At 34.7% G+C, this 20,953-nt stretch overlaps 2 protein-coding genes across 3 annotated transcripts in view; one reads left to right on the top strand and one right to left on the bottom strand.

Annotated features, from left to right (window-relative positions):
* Positions 1 to 11,853, bottom strand: part of LOC138335020 (protein neuralized-like) — a 60,086-nt gene extending 48,233 nt beyond the window's left edge. Inside the window, exons 1-2 of one of the 2 annotated variants that reach the window (XM_069283916.1) lie at positions 11,687 to 11,853; positions 7,192 to 7,212 (exon numbers count right to left, since the gene is read on the bottom strand). In XM_069283916.1, coding sequence (XP_069140017.1) covers positions 7,192 to 7,212; positions 11,687 to 11,720 — 55 coding nt within the window. In that variant the 5' untranslated portion in view covers positions 11,721 to 11,853. The remainder of the gene's footprint in view (positions 1 to 7,191; positions 7,213 to 11,686) is intronic. The other variant, XM_069283917.1, reaches the window with a different exon arrangement.
* Positions 11,854 to 11,878: 25 nt separating this feature from the next.
* LOC138335021 (PACRG-like protein) lies at positions 11,879 to 20,559 on the top strand. Its single transcript, XM_069283919.1, has 7 exons — positions 11,879 to 12,469; positions 13,166 to 13,233; positions 14,435 to 14,525; positions 14,987 to 15,121; positions 16,233 to 16,340; positions 16,956 to 17,036; positions 18,820 to 20,559. Exons 1-7 carry the CDS (start codon positions 12,266 to 12,268, stop codon positions 18,874 to 18,876), a joined length of 744 nt encoding a protein of 247 aa, XP_069140020.1. The 5' UTR covers positions 11,879 to 12,265; the 3' UTR covers positions 18,877 to 20,559.
* The last annotated feature ends 394 nt before the right edge of the window (positions 20,560 to 20,953 follow it).

Below are 20,953 nucleotides of genomic sequence, written 5' to 3'. Positions count from 1 at the left end.
AAGGCATTGGTTTGACTTGATAAGTTGGTCTTTATATACAGAGGTGGTGGCTAAGGCATTGGTTTTGACTTGATAAGTTGGTCTTTATACAGAGGTGGTGGCTAAGGCATTGGTTTGACTTGATAAGTTGGTCTTTATACAGAGGTGGTGGCTAAGGCATTGGTTTGACTTGATAAGTTGGTCTTTATACAGAGGTGGTGGCTAAGGCATTGGTTTGACTTGATAAGTTGGTCTTTATACAGAGGTGGTGGCTAAGGCATTGGTTTGACTTGATAAGTTGGTCTTTATACAGAGGTGGTGGCTAAGGCATTGGTTTGGTTTGACTTGATAAAGTTGGTCTTTATACAGAGGTGGTGGCTAAGGCATTGGTTTGACTTGATAAGTTGGTCTTTATACAGAGGTGGTGGCTAAGCATTGGTTTGACTTGATAAGTTGGTCTTTATACAGAGGTGGTGGCTAAGGCATTAGTTTGACTTGATAAGTTGGTCTTTATACAGAGGTGGTGGCTAAGGCATTGGTTTGACTTGATAAGTTGGTCTTTATACAGAGGTGGTGGCTAAGGCATTGGTTTGACTTGATAAGTTGGTCTTTATACAGAGGTGGTGGCTAAGGCATTGGTTTGACTTGATAAGTTGGTCTTTATACAGAGGTGGTGGCTAAGGCATTGGTTTGACTTGATAAGTTGGTCTTTATACAGAGGTGGTGGCTAAGGCATTGGTTTGACTTGATAAGTTGGTCTTTATACAGAGGTGGTGGCTAAGGCATTGGTTTGACTTGATAAGTTGGTCTTTATACAGAGGTTGGCATTGGTTTGACTTGATAAATTGGTCTTTATACAGAGGTGGTGGCTAAGGCATTGGTTTGACTTGATAAGTTGGTCTTTTATACAGAGGTGGTGGCTAAGGCATTGGTTTGACTTGATAAGTTGGTCTTTATATAGAGGTGGTGGCTAAGGCATTGGTTTTGACTTGATAAGTTTGTCTTTATACAGAGGTGATGGCTAAGGCATTGGTTTGACTTGATAAGTTGGTCTTTATACAGAGGTGATGGCTAAGGCATTGGTTTGACTTGATAAATTGGTCTTTATACAGAGGTGGTGGCTAAGGCATTGGTTTGACTTGATAAGTTGGTCTTTATACAGAGCTGAGAGGTGATGGCTAAGGCATTGGTTTGACTTGATAAGTTGGTCTTTATACAGAGGTATGGCTAAGGCATTGGTTTGACTTGATAAGTTGGTCTTTATACAGAGGTGGTGGCTAAGGCATTGGTTTGACTTGATAAGTTGGTCTTTATACAGAGGTGATGGCTAAGGCATTGGTTTGACTTGATAAGTTGGTCTTTATACAGAGGTGGTGGCTAAGGCATTGGTTTGACTTGATAAGTTTGTCTTTATACAGAGGTGGTGGCTAAGGCATTGGTTTGACTTGATAAGTTGGTCTTTATATTGGTGGACAGAGGTGGTGGCTAAGGCATTGGTTTGACTTGATAAGTTGGTCTTTATACAGAGGTGGTGGCTAAGGCATTGGTTTGACTTGATAAGTTGGTCTTTATACAGAGGTGGTGGCTAAGGCATTGGTTTGACTTGATAAGTTGGTCTTTATACAGAGGTGGTGGCTAAGGCATTGGTTTGACTTGATAAGTTTTCTTTATACAGAGGTGGTGGCTAAGGCATTGGTTTGACTTGATAAGTTGGTCTTTTATACAGAGGTGGTGGCTAAGGCATTTGGTTTGACTTGATAAGTTGTCTTTATACAGAGGTGGTGGCTAAAAGCATTGGTTTGACTTGATAAGTTGGTCTTTATACAGAGGTGGTGGCTAAGGCATTGGTTTTGACTTGATAAGTTGGTCTTTATACAGAGGTGGTGGCTAAGGCATTGTTTGACTTGATAAGTTGGTCTTTTATACAGAGGTGGTGGCTAAGGCATTGGTTTGACTTGATAAGTTGGTCTTTGAGGTGGTGGCTAAGGCATTGTTTGACTTGATAAGTTGGTCTTTATACAGAGGTGGTGGCTAAGGCATTGGTTTGACTTGATAAGTTGGTCTTTATACAGAGGTGGTGGCTAAGCATTGGTTTGACTTGATAAGTTGGTCTTTATACAGAGGTGGTGGCTAAGGCATTGGTTTGACTTGATAAGTTGGTCTTTATACAGAGGTGGTGGCAAGGCATTGGTTTGACTTGATAAGTTGGTCTATACAGAGGTGATGGCTAAGGCATTGGTTTGACTTGATAAGTTGGTCTTTATACAGAGGTGGTGGCTAAGGCATTGGTTTTGACTTGATAAGTTGGTCTTTATACAGAGGTGGTGGCTAAGGCATTGGTTTGACTTGATAAGTTGGTCTTTATACAGAGGTGATGGCTAAGGCATTGGTTTGACTTGATAAGTTGGTCTTTATACAGAGGTGGTGGCTAAGGCATTGGTTTGACTTGATAAGTTGGTCTTTATACAGAGGTGGTGGCTAAGGCATTGGTTTGACTTGATAAGTTGGTCTTTTATACAGAGGTGGTGGCTAAGGCATTGGTTTGACTTGATAAGTTGGTCTTTATACAGAGGTGGTGGCTAAGGCATTGGGTGACTTGATAAGTTGGTCTTTATACAGAGGTGGTGGCTAAGGCATTGGTTTGACTTGATAAGTTGGTCTTTATACAGAGGTGGTGGCTAAGGCATTGGTTTGACTTGATAAGTTGGTCTTTATACAGAGGTGGTGGCTAAGGCATTGGTTTGACTTGATAAGTTGGTCTTTATACAGAGGTGGTGGCTAAGGCATTGGTTTGACTTGATAAGTTGGTCTTTATACAGAGGTGGTGGCTAAGGCATTGGTTTGACTTTGATAAGTTTGGTCTTTATACAGAGGTGGTGGCTAAGGCATTGGTTTGACTTGATAAGTTGGTCTTTATACAGAGGTGGTGGCTAAGGCATTGGTTTGACTTGATAAGTTGGTCTTTATACAGAGGTGGTGGCTAAGGCATTGGTTTGACTTGATAAGTTGGTCTTTATACAGAGGTGGTGGCTAAGGCATTGGTTTGACTTGATAAGTTGGTCTTTATACAGAGGTGGTGGCTAAGGCATTGGTTTGACTTGATAAGTTGGTCTTTATACAGAGGTGGTGGCTAAGGCATTGGTTTGACTTGATAAGTTGGTCTTTATACAGAGGTGGTGGCTAAGGCATTGGTTTGACTTGATAAGTTGGTCTTTATACAGAGGTGGTGGCTAAGCATTGGTTTGACTTGATAAGTTGGTCTTTATACAGAGGTGGTGGCTAAGGCATTGGTTTGACTTGATAAGTTGGTCTTTATACAGAGGTGGTGGGCTAAGGCATTGGTTTGACTTGATAAGTTGGTCTTTATACAGAGGTGGTGGCTAAGGCATTGGTTTGACTTGATAAGTTGGTCTTTATACAGAGGTGGTGGCTAAGGCATTGGTTTGACTTGATAAGTTGGTCTTTATACAGAGGTGGTGGCTAAGGCATTGGTTTGACTTGATAAGTTGGTCTTTATACAGAGGTGGTGGCTAAGGCATGGTTTGACTTGATAAGTTGGTCTTTATACAGAGGTGGTGGCTAAGGCATTGGTTTGACTTGATAAGTTGGTCTTATACAGAGGTGGTGGCTAAGGCACATTGGTTTGACTTGATAAGTTGGTCTTTATACAGAGGTGGTGGTAAGGCATTGGTTTTGACTTGTTAAGTTGGTCTTTATACAGAGGTGGTGGCCTTATGCATTGGTTTGACTTGATAAGTTGGTCTTTATACAGAGGTGGTGGCTAAGGCATTGGTTTGACTTGATGGTCTTTATACAGAGGTGGTGGCTAGGTGTAGACTTTATACAGAGGTGTGCTAAGGCATTGGTTTGACTTGATAAGTTGGTCTTTATACAGAGGTGGTGGCTAAGGCATTGGTTTGACTTGATAAGTTGGTCTTTATACAGAGGTGGTGGCTAAGGCATTGGTTTTGACTTGATAAGTTGGTCTTTTATACAGAGGTGGTGGCTAAGGCATTGGTTTGACTTGATAAGTTGGTCTTTATACAGAGGTGGTGGCTAAGGCATTGGTTTGACTTGATAAGTTGGTCTTTATACAGAGGTGGTGGCTAAGGCATTGGTTTGACTTGATTTTGACTTGATACAGTTGGTCTTTATACAGAGGTGGTGGCTTTATCTATGGCATTTGGTTTGACTTGATAAGTTGGTCTTTATACAGAGGTGGTGGCTAAGGCATTGGTTTGACTTGATAAGTTGGTCTTTATACATGAGGTGGAGTGGTGGCTAAGGCATTGGTTTGACTTGATAAGTTGGTCTTTATACAGAGGTGGTGGCTAAGGCATTGGTTTGACTTGATAAGTTGGTCTTTATACAGAGGTGGTGGCTAAGGCATTGGTTTGACTTGATAAGTTGGTCTTTATACAGAGGTGGTGGCTAAGGCATTGGTTTGACTTGATAAGTTGGTCTTTATACAGAGGTGGTAGGCTAAGGCATTGGTTTGACTTGATAAGTTGGTCTTTATACAGAGGTGGTGGCTAAGGCATTGGTTTGACTTGATAAGTTGGTCTTTATACAGAGGTGGTGGCTAAGGCATTGGTTTGACTTGATAAGTTGGTCTTTATACAGAGGTGGTGGCTAAGGCATTGGTTTGACTTGATAAGTTGGTCTTTATACAGAGTGTGCTAAGGTTGGTTTGATTTAAGTTGGTGGCTAAGGCATTGGTTTGACTTGATAAGTTGGTCTTTATACAGAGGTGGTGGCTAAGGCATTGGTTTGACTTGATAAGTTGTCTTTATACAGAGGTGGGCTAAGTTGGTTTGACTTGATAAGTTGGTCTTTATACAGAGTGATGGCTAAGGCATTGGTTTGACTTGATAAGTTGGTCTTTATACAGAGGTGATGGCTAAGGCATTGGTTTGACTTGATAAGTTGGTCTTAAGTTTATACAGAGGTGGTGGCTAAGGCATTGGTTTGACTTGATAAGTTGGTCTTTATACAGAGGTGGTGGCTAAGGCATTGGTTTGACTTGATAAGTTGGTCTTAAGTTTATACAGAGGTGGTGGCTAAGGCATTGGTTTGACTTGATAAGTTGGTCTTTATACAGAGGTGGTGGCTAAGGCATTGGTTTGACTTGATAAGTTGGTCTTAAGTTTATACAGAGGTGGTGGCTAAGGCATTGGTTTGACTTGATAAGTTGCATAACTTGTTTTGTAATCAATGTCAAAACATTAAGTTTGTATTTATTATCTGAAAGCTTCTAGCCATAGTGTGTGTAATTGACTGTAATAAAGGTCATGTACCATTTGAAAATTGAAAGGAGGAGCCATACCTTGGCTTTAGAAGTTTATAGAAGAATTAGTTTATCAAAGTGCAACTGATCTTAATAGCAATAGGGTTGTATAATCTCCTTGTAAAACCATTATGAATAGTTCTCAATGAGTTAATGAGTATAAAAATGTATGAATTATTCAAGAATACAATTTGATTGATTTTAAGTCATCCATTCATATTTTCATGAAAAAATTAACTCACTCACACCTGAACTTCCAAAATAGATTATCCCAATCTTTGAACTAGACAAGTCTAAATGTGTCTTCAGGGGTGAGCGAATAATATAAGATGATAAACAACAATTTTGATAAGGTTAACTATTTCATGAATATAAAATATTAGCATCATAATTTTGTTATGTTAACAAACTGTGCAATTGCAATTCATGACCACATTCATGACCATTGAACCTCATGACATGCTCACATACATATTTCATGAACATTCAAAATCTGCTCCATTATATTCAAAGTATTGAATATGTATCTCTCTACAGAAATTATGCATGAATGTTTAACTTTAACAAAGGTTTAAGTCTTTGATTGAAGCCAATGTAATTCAAATAAAACAATATCTAAGATTATACTTATTGGACTATGTGTCGACATATAAGCTTCAGCCAAAGTCAGCAAGCTAAGGGTAACATATATCTAAAGCCAAAAAAAAATATGTATGTTTGAGGTACCCCTACCTACCCTAGTTTTTACCTCCGACCCTACCTATTTTATCACTTTTTCAAAAAAAAAGTAGTGTGTGAAGTTTTCAATTTAGATTTTTACGCTGGCTTTAAGTTTATCCAGATAAAGTTCAATTATGGTAATGAGAAATAAAAGACTTCTAGCAAGCCTACTTTGTAATGTAGTAACAAAGCAACTCAACCCCTCCCCCACCTCTCCTAAAAAAATAAAATAAAATGAAATAAATTCCCGACCGACCTACCCTATTTTTTTCAGTCATGTAACCTGAAACATGCATATAATTTTTTTTGGCCTAAAATCAAGATCTTTTATAGAATATTGTACACGCATATATACATACAATTGTATATACTACTAATAAAGAATACCAAACTGGAGTCACTAGCAGACTTTATAAGTACCTTTCTTCCTTGTACAGTGCATGTATCTACATTTTCAGATGTTGTTGAATCAGAATTGACCTACTGCCCCAATTCCAATACTTAGGATCAATATCTATTTTTACCACTCACTGTCTGCAGTAATGTGAGTTTTTATCATTTTTCTGTCAGTGTGTACTATAAGTACAGAGCATGTCTGATGCTCATACAGACATTAAACCATACCTATATATCATCCAAACATCATATCTGTAATTTATATAATTAAGCTGAATTAATAGTGAACACAGGGTGATGCAATGTGCAGGTGTACCATGGTTTAAATGTGGATGTGCAATTTTAAAACAATAGAATGTGATGTATTAATTCTGTTACAATGTATTTCATGACATTAACAAATTTTTGTGTATAAACACTAGTATTGTGCTCAGCAGAGTTGCCAGAGGCCAACTCGATTTGCACTCTTAGTTTCCTGAGAATATCTTCAAACTCACTCCTATACTGAAGAGATAGCAGTACCCTCCAGAAGCAGAATAAGAACTAATATTATTTATAACATTTAATTGAGTGACAGGAAGTTGCATTCTAGTAGAAGTGGGTAAATCGAGTTTGGCTCAGTTGTAGTCAGCAAAAGAGCTGTACAATAAAGTACATACATGTACAGTATATATATATAGCACTACGTAAATTCCAAAAGAAAGAGAATTTTCCAAAAGATATTAGTAAGATTTAAATTGATATAAAATGGTTTAGTAATAGGTAATTATTTTATTGTATATAATACAGAGAAAGTATTTACAACTTACCCTCAGATTTTCTGTGTTTAACTGCAATTGAATTTGAAGTAATTAATTTGGTGAAACATGTTCTACTGTGTAATGACTGGTTCGCATGTTTTGATATCTTGTCATGGTTTATGAAATAGATGATTTTAAATGATTGCATGAAGAAATCTTGATGAACCTAGCAGCAATTGATTAATGATATATGATAATATAACGGTATATATATGTGATGGTACCGAAGCCTCAAAGCCGTCATTGTTATATATATGCCTGCCCATGCATATTTCTGCACTTTTTGTTAAAGATCATATTTTCTACATAACATTATTATAATTATTACATACCGTAATTTCAAACACACAAATTCATTATGTATTACATTAATCTGTTCAAAATCAGTTCTATTCTAAAATTTGATTACTGTATATGTCAAAAAACGTTTACAGTATACTACAGGCAAATTAACAGAAACACATTACAATTATTCATTTTCCAAGGATTTAACAAATAATTGTTGGTATTAGATGTAAATGGTATGAATGTCAATGAATGGTACACTGGAATCATGTCGTTTCAAATGAAGAATTTCTATAGCAACCTGGAATTAAATTTTAAACATAAAGAAAAAGTAATATCTATTTTATAAATAGAACAATTAAAATTGGAATGAGATACAGATTGTTTGGTTTCATCGATGTGTTATGTTGAGTGCTCTATTAATTATATAATTATAAAATACACTGTATATAATCTAACAACGATATATCTAAATATGCCACATTAGGTTTTGACAGTTACAGAAAGCCAGTTACCTGGACCTCTGTCAGTAGTTCATCCACAACTTTACCCAGTTTGGCTTTTAACAGCCACCAGGAGGTGGAAGAGACAAAGTCCTGAGACATATACCATGCATTCAGCCAAATACCGGTACTATATTACCATGCAGTCAGAGTTTGCTTGGTACCATATATATAGCATATAAATGAGGCTCTTTTCTGATAGAATGGGGTCTCTAAACAATTTAAATGAATTTGTGGGGAAAATGGAGTCCTTTTCATTTTTTTTGTGCTTAAAAAGTATGGGAACAGCGCTAGCATAAACTCAAACCCTGACCAGTATTCAAGGAGTGTATCAATACAGTCATGTACATGACAGTTACATCTGACAAAATGTATGTTTTTTAATGTCATCATCATGATCAATATTAAACTGTTTTCTTGGTTTAACCTCAACATTTTATCACCAAAAACACTTAAATGAGTAAATAATGTAATTAAGTATAAGCATCTTTTTGTGGCATTTATAGGCAAATATAGAGTCAAGAGGTTTGCAAACAATCATTTCATGTATTGTGCTAGGTTAGGGTGCAATATGAATATTGTCTGCACTGCTCAGCTAGCTATAGGTATCTATATAGATCTAAAGAGAATATTCGGATTTCTGAAAGAAAATGTAGTTGAATCATCAATTATGTAAAACAAATGTTGATCTATCTGTGACATCCTTTGATAATTGTGATATTTCTATACATTTCTTTATTAACGAAGAAATTTATCAATATTCTGCTGAACTACAGTTATATGCATTTTCATGTGCACTAAAATTAATGATTTACAATAAACTAATATTTTGTGCATGAGTGCAGCATATTAAATTCAAATCAATTAAAATATTTGTTACATCATGATCAGGACATCATGATCGGCAAACATTTCCATGCTTGATATATCATTCTAGAAAGACATCATGATTATAAACCATTATGACATTTTAGCACCATGCAACCTTTCAAGTCAATGCATTCTCATTGTATTGTATGAATTATATATAACATGCATATATTTACAACTCCTATTACATAATATATGAGTGTACATGTGTAAGTCATGACTCAATTTAGCAGGTATGTACAACAATTTATTCATAAGTTGAAAGATCTTGTGCCCAATCCTTTTTGTCAAATACAAAAAAGGCAAATAAAAAAAAATATGCTCAAAAAAAAACAATTTAATCCATGCAGCTGTTATTAATTAAGTTTTTGTTCTCATATATAGGTTACATATTACCTGTATACAACACAAAAACTACCCAGGGGACTCAGAAATCATTACATATAACCCAGGTTTTCGTACTAAACACAACAGATAATAAATGCAATGATATTGAGCGCATTTTGCAGGGGATTTCAATAACATTCCTATAAAAACTGGATTTGGTACTATCCGAGTTTGTATTATTTCAAGATATGTACACTATCAACAATTAGCCATCTCATGTATACTTTTGTTATAAAGTGTAATATTAATGGTGTTTCAATAAATTGTACATTTGTAATTATGGTATTTTACTTATGTACACTGTTACAGTAAATTTATTTATCTATTCATTCATAATTATGTTTAGAAACTTTAAATGACAGGGAAAATATTTGCACATACATACATGTTATTTACTGCCCGTTCAACAAATGTCCATTACTGATTAAATACAATATCAGATGATATTCATAATGTGTAGATAGGTTATTCCTGTAATCTTATAATTTGTATTCTAGGTATTTTTCAAGATAAAGAATTAATGTAGTCTACCTTTAGAGCAACGTACACATTGACTTGAGTTTTTTTTTCTAAATTTACAATGGATGCAATTCTTCTTATCATGTATATGGCCTAGAAGATATCAACTTCGCTAGCCAAGGGTATTAAGTCTGATTCTCTTCCTACTACCCTTGGCATATCTCACTTCAGAACAGGTGTTTTAGCTTTCAAATTCTGATTGAATGCGGCTAGGTTCAGGCGACCAATGAAAACGCAGCTTTGATATGTCAACAAAACTGAACTAAAGCGATAGTATAGTGACCTACATTTGTATAATGAGGCAATCAGGCATGTCATGCCTGTCAACATCAACTCCTAACGAAGTTATATTACTATCTATTTAATCAATTAGATGTTTTATACCAGCTAAATGAACGTCTTGGAGACGTACTTACTCTCCAAACAGATTGGAAAGTATGTGCGTGGTTTATGTTTCTCAAATTAAACAATTAAAAGATAAACTGCGATCTCGTTACAAAATTGGACATTGCAGAACTTCTGCATGAAACACAAAAACTGGTGTCCGAATTTACTAATAAACAAATTACTTACACACATGTTCATCTTTGGTATTTTTATCTGTCGCAAACAACATGCGTGTTTCATAGGGCGCTGTCATTTTTTCAACCATACAACAATGATACAAGCTTTTTAATTGGTTGCTTATTACGTAAATGGAAGGGGCACAACTGCGGTGATCCAGCAGGTGGCGCAGTGCGGGACCACCCCTTCTGAAGTGAGATATATATATATATATATATGCCAAGGGTAGTAGAAAGAGAATCGGACTAATACTCTTGGCTAGTGAAGTTGAGAACATATTTATACCAAAAAAAAAAAAAACAGAAAAAGAAAAAAACCCAGTTAACCAAACCAGTTAAATTTCCTTGTGGGTCGAGATCTCCACATTTTGTCAAAAGGATATATATGTAAGTGAATATTAACGATCCATAATTATAAGCTCCCTGTGCTTTTAATGTATTGCATGTAGCTATATATATACAAGTGCTAACATACCAATACATGATATGCAAAACTACAATATTCATAAGCAACAATTGCAAGGTGATTGGGAACTAACTTAAGCTAGTTAGCTCATATCTTTAGCTTTCATTACGTGATATTTTTTTATATTGATTTTTATAAATATTTATATAATTGTATCCCTCTCATTTACTCTAGTTTTGAAACTATTATAATTTTACAGTCCAAATACTCTTTTGATTCCATAGATACACAATATTATACTGTTGAAAACAATGCTCATTTGATCACGTGAGAAGACAAACATTTGTGTTGGGGAGGGCATACACATGACAAATAAATTTAAACATATAAGTATAGATTTAGGAGTGTAAAAAAACCCAGTTAAGTTAAGGTATCTAAGTATATATAGCTACTTCTTATACAATACTTAAAAGTCAGGTTTATAAAGTATATTGTGCCTTAAATTGTTTTCTGAAACACTTCAGTATGAAACTGCATGATTAAATACTTCAATATTTAACTTTCAGTTAATTATTGAAAAATATTAAATGATGGATATAACAAGTTATCTTGGTGAACTCCATTAAACAATCAATATACATGTATCAACACTAAGACAAGTGTGGTACATGATATATACAGCCATACATGTACATATCCTGCTTCTCTACTAATATATATCAGTGGTCATTTCTAAATATAGGGAAATATAAATGTCAACATGACATGAATTCAGGTAATATTACATGAGTATTTTGTCTAACTGTCAGTTATTTTGTGACGTGTGACAACAACTTGAAATGCAAGTGAAAGCATTACATAAATATCGTCAGCTGATTGTGTCAACGATTGTTTTCAACAGTTCAATGTGTTTCAAGTGTCAAACACGATCCCGGAGACAGCTCCAGGTATGGTGTGCTTCTTGAACTTACCTTTTCCACCTTGGCTGGACCCGTGGTTTCCCATGCCGCTATGCGTTTCTCACGACACATTCAACTCGTACATTTCTTTGAGTATTCATAAAATCTAAAGAATTTGTAATTGTTTTCGAGTGCAAAGGTATTTTAACTAAAGGCGGAAGTTCCGGTTTTGGTCTCGAGAAATACCGCTTAAAACGTTGAAAAAATGTTCGCCGCTTACACCATCAAACAAAACAAAACTTCCACTTCCGGTTTTTCTACAGTTGATGAAGGCAGTGGTTTATGGAAGGTTTTCATGGGTTGTAAACTTAGAAATATGGACAGGACCTGATTCTGTATGCCTGGCCAACACTTATCAAGATTTTTTAAACCAAAATGCGCGACTAGTAAAGCCGAAGGTGTAACTCCCAGTTCACAAGTGAAGTGAGGGTTTTTGCAGACGTTGTTTTCATAAAATAAAGTTAGGTGAAATACTAGAATGAATGAATATGCATATAACTTAACAAAAAGAGGTAACTGATTTATGTTGTTTGGAGAAAAAAATTACCAAACTTTTAACTTAAGGTATTTGGATAAGTTGATATTTTGCTTATGGCTAGTTCGGCCCCAAGCAGTGCTTCCTCAAGATCAGCATTTGGAAGAAGCAATCCAACAAGCAGTAGGAAAGGAACACCAACAAGTGCTGGAAAGAGTGGTAAAAACGGCTCCCTGACAAGTTCATCTGATAGCTCCATCAGTAAACTCACGGCAGCCCCAAGACCCTCAGCCAAATTAAACCCAAAAACAGTTGATCCAGTAAGTATAACAAAACTAGTAAATGAGCAGGAGAAAATGCATCATCTAGACCAGGTTTCAAAGCTCTGCTTGTGTAGCGGGATTGGACTGGGTCGATCATTGGTAGCCAGCTAGCTCAGCGGTAGAGCATTCGGCTAGTGTTCAGAGGTCCCGGGTTTGAATCCTGGTCTGGCTGCTACATTTTTTCCTCGATCTCCTAGCTGTGTTACACTGGGACATAAATCTTCAAACACAAGTTGGACTGATTGAGCTTTATAACTTCCTAGTAAGTTTGACGATTGACATGTTCAGTATAATTCAGCTCTAATGATATTTTGTGATTGTATATCTGCAAAAGTATCTACCAAGGGTCACAATTTTGAAATCTTCTTTGGCTGTACTCTTCATATGATGTATGTAAATGTATATAATTTCTTCCATACTGCCTGTAAACCTGAAGAGATTGTCAACCGCTACTATTAGATTTGTGAAAGGAAAATTTATATGCCATATGATGTAACATTATAACTATAAATAAATGATTCTCAAGGAATATTCAAATGGTTATATTACATTTATTTTACAATCCAGCTGTTACGCATTAGAATATAGGAAAAATAAACATTTGTTTATTAAATCATAGAATGAGATGCAGTGTGAAATATTATAATTTGTAACATTTGTAAGTTCATTTTTTTTTTTTTTTTTTTTTTACAGTTTAAAAGTCCGGCCCGGAATCAGTCTGCATTTGCTGCTGTATACACTAATGGAGGAGTACCATGTCGGTAAGATTTATAAAAGTTACTGAATAAATGGAGGAGTACCATGGTGGTAAGATTTATAACAGTTACTGAGTAAATGGAGGAGTACCATGTCTGTAAGATTTATAATAGCAAAATGGGGGAGTACCATGTCTGTAAGATTTAAAATAGCAAAATGGGGGAGCTCAAGTACCATGTCTGTAAGATTTATAATAGCAAAATGGTGGAGTCCTATGTTGGTAAGATTTTTAATAGTAAAATGGGGGAGTACCATGTCTTTAAGATTTATAATAGCAAAATGGTGGAGTCCCATGTTGGTAAGATTTATAATAGCAAAATGGTGGAGTCCCATGTTGGTAAGATTTATAATAGCAAAATGGGGAGTCCCATGTTGGTAAGATTTATAAAAGCAAAATTGTGGAGTTCCATGTTGGTAAGATTTATAATAATAAAATGATGGAGTCCCATGTCTGTAAGATTTATAATAGCAAAATGGGGGAGTACCATGTCGGTAAGATTTAAAATAGCAAAATAGGGTTCGAATCCATGTCGATAAGATTTATAATAGCAAAATGGGGGAGTTCCATATGCATGTTGGTAAGATTTATAATAGCAAAATGGGGGAGTACCATCTTGGTAAGATTTATAATAGCAAAATGGGAGGAAACCATGTCGGTAAGATTTAAAATAGCAAAATGGGGAGAACCATATCAATAAGATTTATCATAGTATGAAAAACTATATATACATTTAGTCAGATTGTCAGAACTATATATTCAGATTTAAAAAGCAAAATTAATCAAATTTGGAGTGATGAAGATACTTTTTAAGATAATCTTTTGTTGTGACTTCTGTTCTGACTTCACTATAGCTAAAGCTAAATTTCCTATGGTATGAATTAACTACTGGTAAGTTAGCTGTATCAGTTAATTTTATTTACATGTATATGAGTCAACAGATTCAGAAACAAGTTAATTTTATACAAATAATCTGTTTTCTTAAAGTTTTCAATTACAATATTGTACACATGTATTGTTATTTCTCATAATTTGTTCATGCATATATGCTAAATACACTTTTAATCCAGAGTTTGATATTTGATTAGATATGTCTTAAGGAGTCATCTGGAACGCCTCGGAGAATAGATATTATTCTCGCGATAATACCTGATGAGTTCAGGATGGTTTTACTGTACCACTGTTATCAGTTTTGTGAATATAAACAGGTTGTTCCATGGTTCAGTGAAACACAAGCTAGCCTGGGAGACCCCACCAGAACAGGTGTCCTTTGACCCCGTCCTTGTGACCTTAGCGGAGGTGAGTAGTAATATGACACAGTAAAACACCAATATCCATAACCCCCCTTGCTGACAAACTTCGCCCCAAAGTTTCCATTGTTAAAGAATTACAACTATTTAATATGATGTATAGCTTGCATTACAAATGAAGTTAGGATATAAAATACAGTACAAATTTTATACAATACTAAATTCATGTCCAGTCCTTTGAAATTGAGATACATGCATTGCAAACATTTTTATACCCAACTATGGGAAACGAAAATACCTAGGTGAAGTTTTGTTGCTTTCTCCATTACTCATTTCAACTGCCCAGAGATTATTTAAACTGTGTTTCAATTTTGTTCCCTTTACTAAAACAAAAACTTGATTATGTGCCTATATTTTTTAGCTTAACCATTTCACAGTGAATTTACATGTACCATTGATTACAGATAGAGGGATTTGTATTACATGTATTTTGATTCTCATTGTTTACAGGGTATAAAGGAAACTGTCCATCCATACATGTTTGTCGCCCGGACTGGCTTTAAGGAGCTTCTAGAAGTTGATGGTTCCACAGAAAAAGTCTTGCCAATCTTGCCAAAAGTCTGTGTTGCTGTTCGTTCAGCTTTAGTAAGTTTGAAGCCATGCAACTATCATATGGCAAAATTCAACAAAGTTATAAGAATACAGTTTTTATTTTGTAAAAGATTCAATTACATATTCTCATGCTAGACTGGTACAGAGTTTATATTCTTTAAAAAAAGGTCTAATTTTGAGGATGTATATGTATATCTAAATTGTCCTGATTTAATATAGTTTTGTGATATTATGGAAAAAGCCAAGAAAAAAAATATTGTTAAAAAATAAAGTTGTATGGTCTATAACTTTCGCTCTTTTTGCCATAGTGAAAACTGCATAAGTGTTATACATATTTTTCTCCTTCTGTCTGAAGTTTAAACTTTCTGATTTTACCACTTTTTATAAAGTTGCAGCACTGGAAGTATTTTTAATTATGAAAGGAAAAAATCTTTTAAACGAAAGATGCCGAATCATTCCGAACTCTTCCGAACATTGTCGCGATAATCTTGAAGTAAGACGAGAGTTGTGAAACCAAGAGAAATGTCAACAGTATTTCATAAACAAAACATGTGGTCGACCTCAGCAGACTGGATCTACAAAGAAAATAATGCTCGCACATTATAATATTTGATGCATACAATATTTTACTGGCTCACCACATACAGGTCGTGTCGAATGTCAGTCACATCATACGATTCGAAATCTGACAAAACATGAAGTCGCTGAACATGGCGGTCATTGAAGACGCTTTATTCAAAACCAGGAATATATGATCCCTAGATTTCGGCTCACTTATAGGCCGACATATGCTTTTGGGAAGCTAAATCATCAAGTTACATAAATGACATATCGTAACAGTGAAATAAGCATGCAATATAACTTTAACGAGGAGATAGTTACATTTTGAAATAGTTGAAATTGGCAATTTTGGAAAGTCAAAAGAAAAAGAAAAAAATTCATAGAAACTTATATTGCAGATTTTGACTTATTCTAAATCATGTGTATACAATCGAACATCTTTGTGAGATTACATGTTTTTGTACGACCCTAAATCAGGCAATTTTAACAGTTTTTGAACATTTATAGCATTATAATGCAGAACATGTATATGCCACAGCTATGTTAATACTAGGTATTAGAGATATCTACCTTGGATTTTCAGAGCCATTCTGAGAGTTCGGTTTTTGATGCTGGTCTGGATGCAGTGCTACAGCTGAGCGATGTTGTCGGTCCTTCGCTGAACCAACACCTCAAACTTCTTATGGTGCCTGTAAGTTCTTATATAATGGTAACTTTATAAATAAATTTTGTATGGTGACCTGCCATTAAAATGAAAAAAAAAAGAAATATGGAATAGTTCATATCATATAGCCATGCTAACCACCAATAGTAAATTCAAATGATAGTCTCTAATGTTAACTGCTGAACAGTGTACAATATTAGCACTATATCACAACGAAAAAAAATCCCAAAAAAACCCACCCTCAATGCTCCAAGGGTTACTATCACTAGCAATTTATACAAACACTGGTACTTATCAAAACAGAAGGGAGTTCAGAAGAAAATGACACCCAACATTATATTTATACAATGTACTGTTATTCCATGCACCAAAGGGCCACACTGCCTGTCTTATCTATTGTTTCATACAGAGCCTTCGGTTTTACTATGACATGATACAGGGATGAATGTAATCAGATTGATAGTAACTCTTGAAGTACTGAGGATGTACAAAACTGTCCCATGAAAATGAGTCATGTAGCTATATAGCTATATATTTGCTGGTAATGCTGAGTAAACTGAGGACAAATATTTTTCGTGTTATGCATACATGAGCTCCGTGAATCTAGTACATGTATATAACATATGACAATATCTGCTGTAGATTGCTAAGAGAATGATGGAAAAGAAATTCAGAGACAAGATTACAGAAATATTACAGACTTTGGAACAAAATGGAGGAAAGGTATGCTTTAAGTAGGAAAATTTTGCTCTTTGTCTTATTGAGAATAAAAGTTGATGATTCATGGTGTACCACAGGCAAAATACCTTCAGGTCAATTTGGCCTGAAAAGAGCTTGAACTGAAATTCACCTGATTTTACACATAGAAACCTTTTGATCAATTTCAGATCATATTGATTTGAATTTTTTTTTTGGTGTGAAATCTGGTAAAAAAATTCATGTCAGTCTGCAACTTCCCATGCCCACGACAAGTAATTCTACAGCTAGTGCGATTGGACTGGTGGCTCCCAACCCAATTAAAATCTGAATGTTATATTTACAAGAGCTAGTGGTCAATTGCATTTTGCAACACATTTTGAGTGCATTATGTATGAGATTATTTCAGTCTGGATTCATCAATTTGTGAAAATTTGCTTTCAGGATTGCATCTAGTCCGCTAAACCTGCCTATATTATTAGGCTTTTTTAATTTTTTTTTTTTTTTTTTTGGCCTAATATATAGTCAGCTCGCGGTACCTCTTAAAAATGTGAAATCGTAGGCCAGATTTGGCCTACGCTACGTCAGCGGCATATTTCTAATATATCGTCCATGCAATGCCGGGAAAACGTACACATACCTTTATATTAGGATCTTATGTACTCCTTTGCCCCCATGTTACATCCCATTTATGAAATTAAACAACTGTGTACAATGAAATACTTCCGAGACCCTTCTATTTCTCACATTTGTAATGGCCGCCGTATACACATTTAGTAGAGCAAACGGCAGCCAATCAACTTCGCTTCCGGTTTTATTTTTAAAAAACCACGTGTAGTTGAAAGATAAACAAAATTCTACTGTGTATATGCTACATGTATATGCAACGTGAATATCGCGAAAGTGATGCGGTACTAGCAATAGTCGTGTTCAATTTGAATATTTGACAACATATCGTGTATGTCGACCATGATTTTACTTTAAAAACTCTAACTGGCTAGCATTTTGTTTATCTTTCAACTACACGTGGTTTTTTAAAAATAAAACCGGAAGCGAAGTTGATTGGCTGCCGTTTGCTCTACTAAATGTGTATACGGCGGCCATTACAAATGTGTGAAATAGAAGGGTCTCGGAAGTATTTCATTGTACACAGTTGTTTAATTTCATAAATGGGATGTAACATGGGGGCAAAGGAGTACATAAGATCCTAATATAAAGGTATGTGTACGTTTTCCCGGCATTGCATGGACGATATATTAGAAATATGCCGCTGACGTAGCGTAGGCCAAATCTGGCCTACGATTTCACATTTTTAAGAGGTACCGCGAGCTGACTATATATTAGGCAAAAAAAAAAAAAAAAAATTAAAAAAGCCTAATAATATAGGCAGGTTTAGCGGACTAGATTGCATCCTGATACTTTGGGTCAAAATTGTAAACTGATCATGACTGAAGTGCTGAAGCAAAACGGCTGTATATTTAATTTGGACTAGTAATTAAATAGTCGGACTAGTAAAACTTTGGGGTTTACTAGTCCAAATGACCAGCAGAGAAAAAAATTAACGTCACAGACTGTCATGTGAAATTTAAGTCAATTTCAGATCAATTTCAGGTCAACTTTTTTACCTGAAACAACCTTAGTTGACCTGGATATACTATGTACTATGCCAGTGTATGGTCTAACATCATTTCTCCTTTTTTATATGGATGTTGATATCACAGTCAGCTTTCATAATTATATTTATTTATCTATCTACCAGGGTGTATTCTAATCTATTATTCAATCATTTTGATTTCTCATTTTTTTCCAGGAAGCACTGCCATCAATAAAATCCAAAGTTCCAACCTATTCCTCAATATTTAGCTGAGACATCGGAACAGAACATCCATTTCTTCCTCAGGAGGCTTCTGCTCACATTGTATAAATATAGAGTAAGAAGCAATATATTGATTTTAGTGTAAGTTATAAAATATAAATTTTGAGAATATTTGAAATAGAGATATTTACCATTTGCACATATATTTTTATGCTGTACCATATTTGAGCAGCAATAAGCACCCCTCTTTTCCAAGATGGAAATCAAATGATTTTATGCAGTAATTGGTCATAGTCAATAACACAGATTGTTCTATATTCTTTGATACATTTGTATGTATCAACCTATTCACAAAATGAATTTTGTTGTTAATTTTTTTGCACCAATGTATCCTTGGTGCAAATTGAGTTAATTCACGTGTTTGACATTTAATGAAAATGTAATCATTAACATTAAATATTTGTTTTATATCATAGCTTCTGTGGTTGTTTCAGTCCATTACATGTTAGATTATTGTTGACTATCTGTTACCATGGATAATAAGATATGTTTCAAATTTTTTAATGATTTTAATCTTCAGAACCACTTTTATATCCTCAATGTCTTACAGGGAAGTTTTAGCCAGGGTATTCAACATTTGTAAAATTAACTCCCAGTCTATTTAGCTAGTGTAAAAGAAGAAACTTCCTCATATTTTGTATTCTTTAAATCTCTGCACATATATTCTCACATGATGTTAGTTATGAGTGTATGCTTTACACTATTGATACACAGTATACCGTGGAATGTTAGAAAGCTGACTAAGACGGAAAAAACAAAAGATCCATCCACAGAAATATTTATAATATTCAAAACTTGGTGAATTTGATATGTATGTTGATTCCGTCCGTGTTTATAAAGATGTTATAAAATGTTTGTGGTCACTGTAAGATCTCGCTGTGAAGTAATCTGTCAATGAGTAGTACAGAGTTACCTCCCTTGCAAGTAGGTAACGATTGTGACATCATTATTTTGAGAGCGAAACTCACATCATTTTCTCAGAAAAATATAACGACATCACAATCAATACCTACCCACAAGGACAGATGACTCTGTAAGATGCAAATACAGAATTACTTCTGATGTGGGATCTTAAGTGTTGTTATATTGTACATACATGTATATATATCGGTCACTGACGTATCTGTTCTGAGTTTGAGCGCATCACAATTATATTAAAATTGATCTGTTTGGGTGGTATTGATGAAACAGAAAATTAATTCCTAATATCAGAAAATACAAGCTCATCCTGTTATTGTTCTGCAGTTAGTGGTCAATTGGTGTATTATCCAATTTTGATAATTTGGTGTTAATTTGTATTAATGAAACTCCAATAGATGTATGTAAGCACAATCAATATTGTTCATTTTGTTTATAACACAGCTTTTAATATTAAAACCAATGCATTTTTTTAAATACAAATGTATTTGCAAATTTGTTAAATTAATATTTTCTCTAAAATGAAACAATAAGTTGGCATTTTTTTTTGTAGTATTTTGCAAGTTAGTGTAATGGGTTGTAGTAAAATGATGAAACATATTTGATTGTTCTATTGGATTTAAAGATCTTTAATAGAAATTTTGATTACTGACCCTGTTACATTTATATTAATATTCCTTAGGTAACCACAGAATGAATTCATTACAAACTGAAATCACGGTGCTGATAAGTAATTTTCTTCATATATTTGAGAATGTAGAGGACTAGTTTGTACAGGGTCTATTTTGCCAACATTTTTTGTCACTGAAATTTCACCTTAGTGATGTGGCGGCGAGACAAGTATTAAAATTAGGTCACCACGACTTATATTTTACATTCAAATCGTGAGCCTGTTTTTTTTTTTTTAATGTGAAAGACAATTGTATCAGGTATTACTATAAGTGAGAATGTATGTCATTTACCAAAAGTATGTCACTGCAACCTGTCACTGTAACCTATGATTTTATATTTGTTTTGCTTACATAGTGCCCAGTAAGATATTGTAATTAGAGAAATTAAATTAATGACATGATTTAGTGAGATAATTATTTGTAGGTATTAGAAGTTTTGGTGCTAATTAGATTAGAGCAGATAAAATCAAGATCGTAGT

This window comes from Argopecten irradians, chromosome 11 (genome assembly GCF_041381155.1).
Source record: "Argopecten irradians isolate NY chromosome 11, Ai_NY, whole genome shotgun sequence".
In the NCBI taxonomy this organism is placed as follows: Eukaryota; Metazoa; Mollusca; class Bivalvia; order Pectinida; family Pectinidae; genus Argopecten; species Argopecten irradians.
The sequence above is the reverse complement of the archived record's forward strand: the minus strand, read 5'-3'. Positions and strand labels throughout refer to the sequence as shown.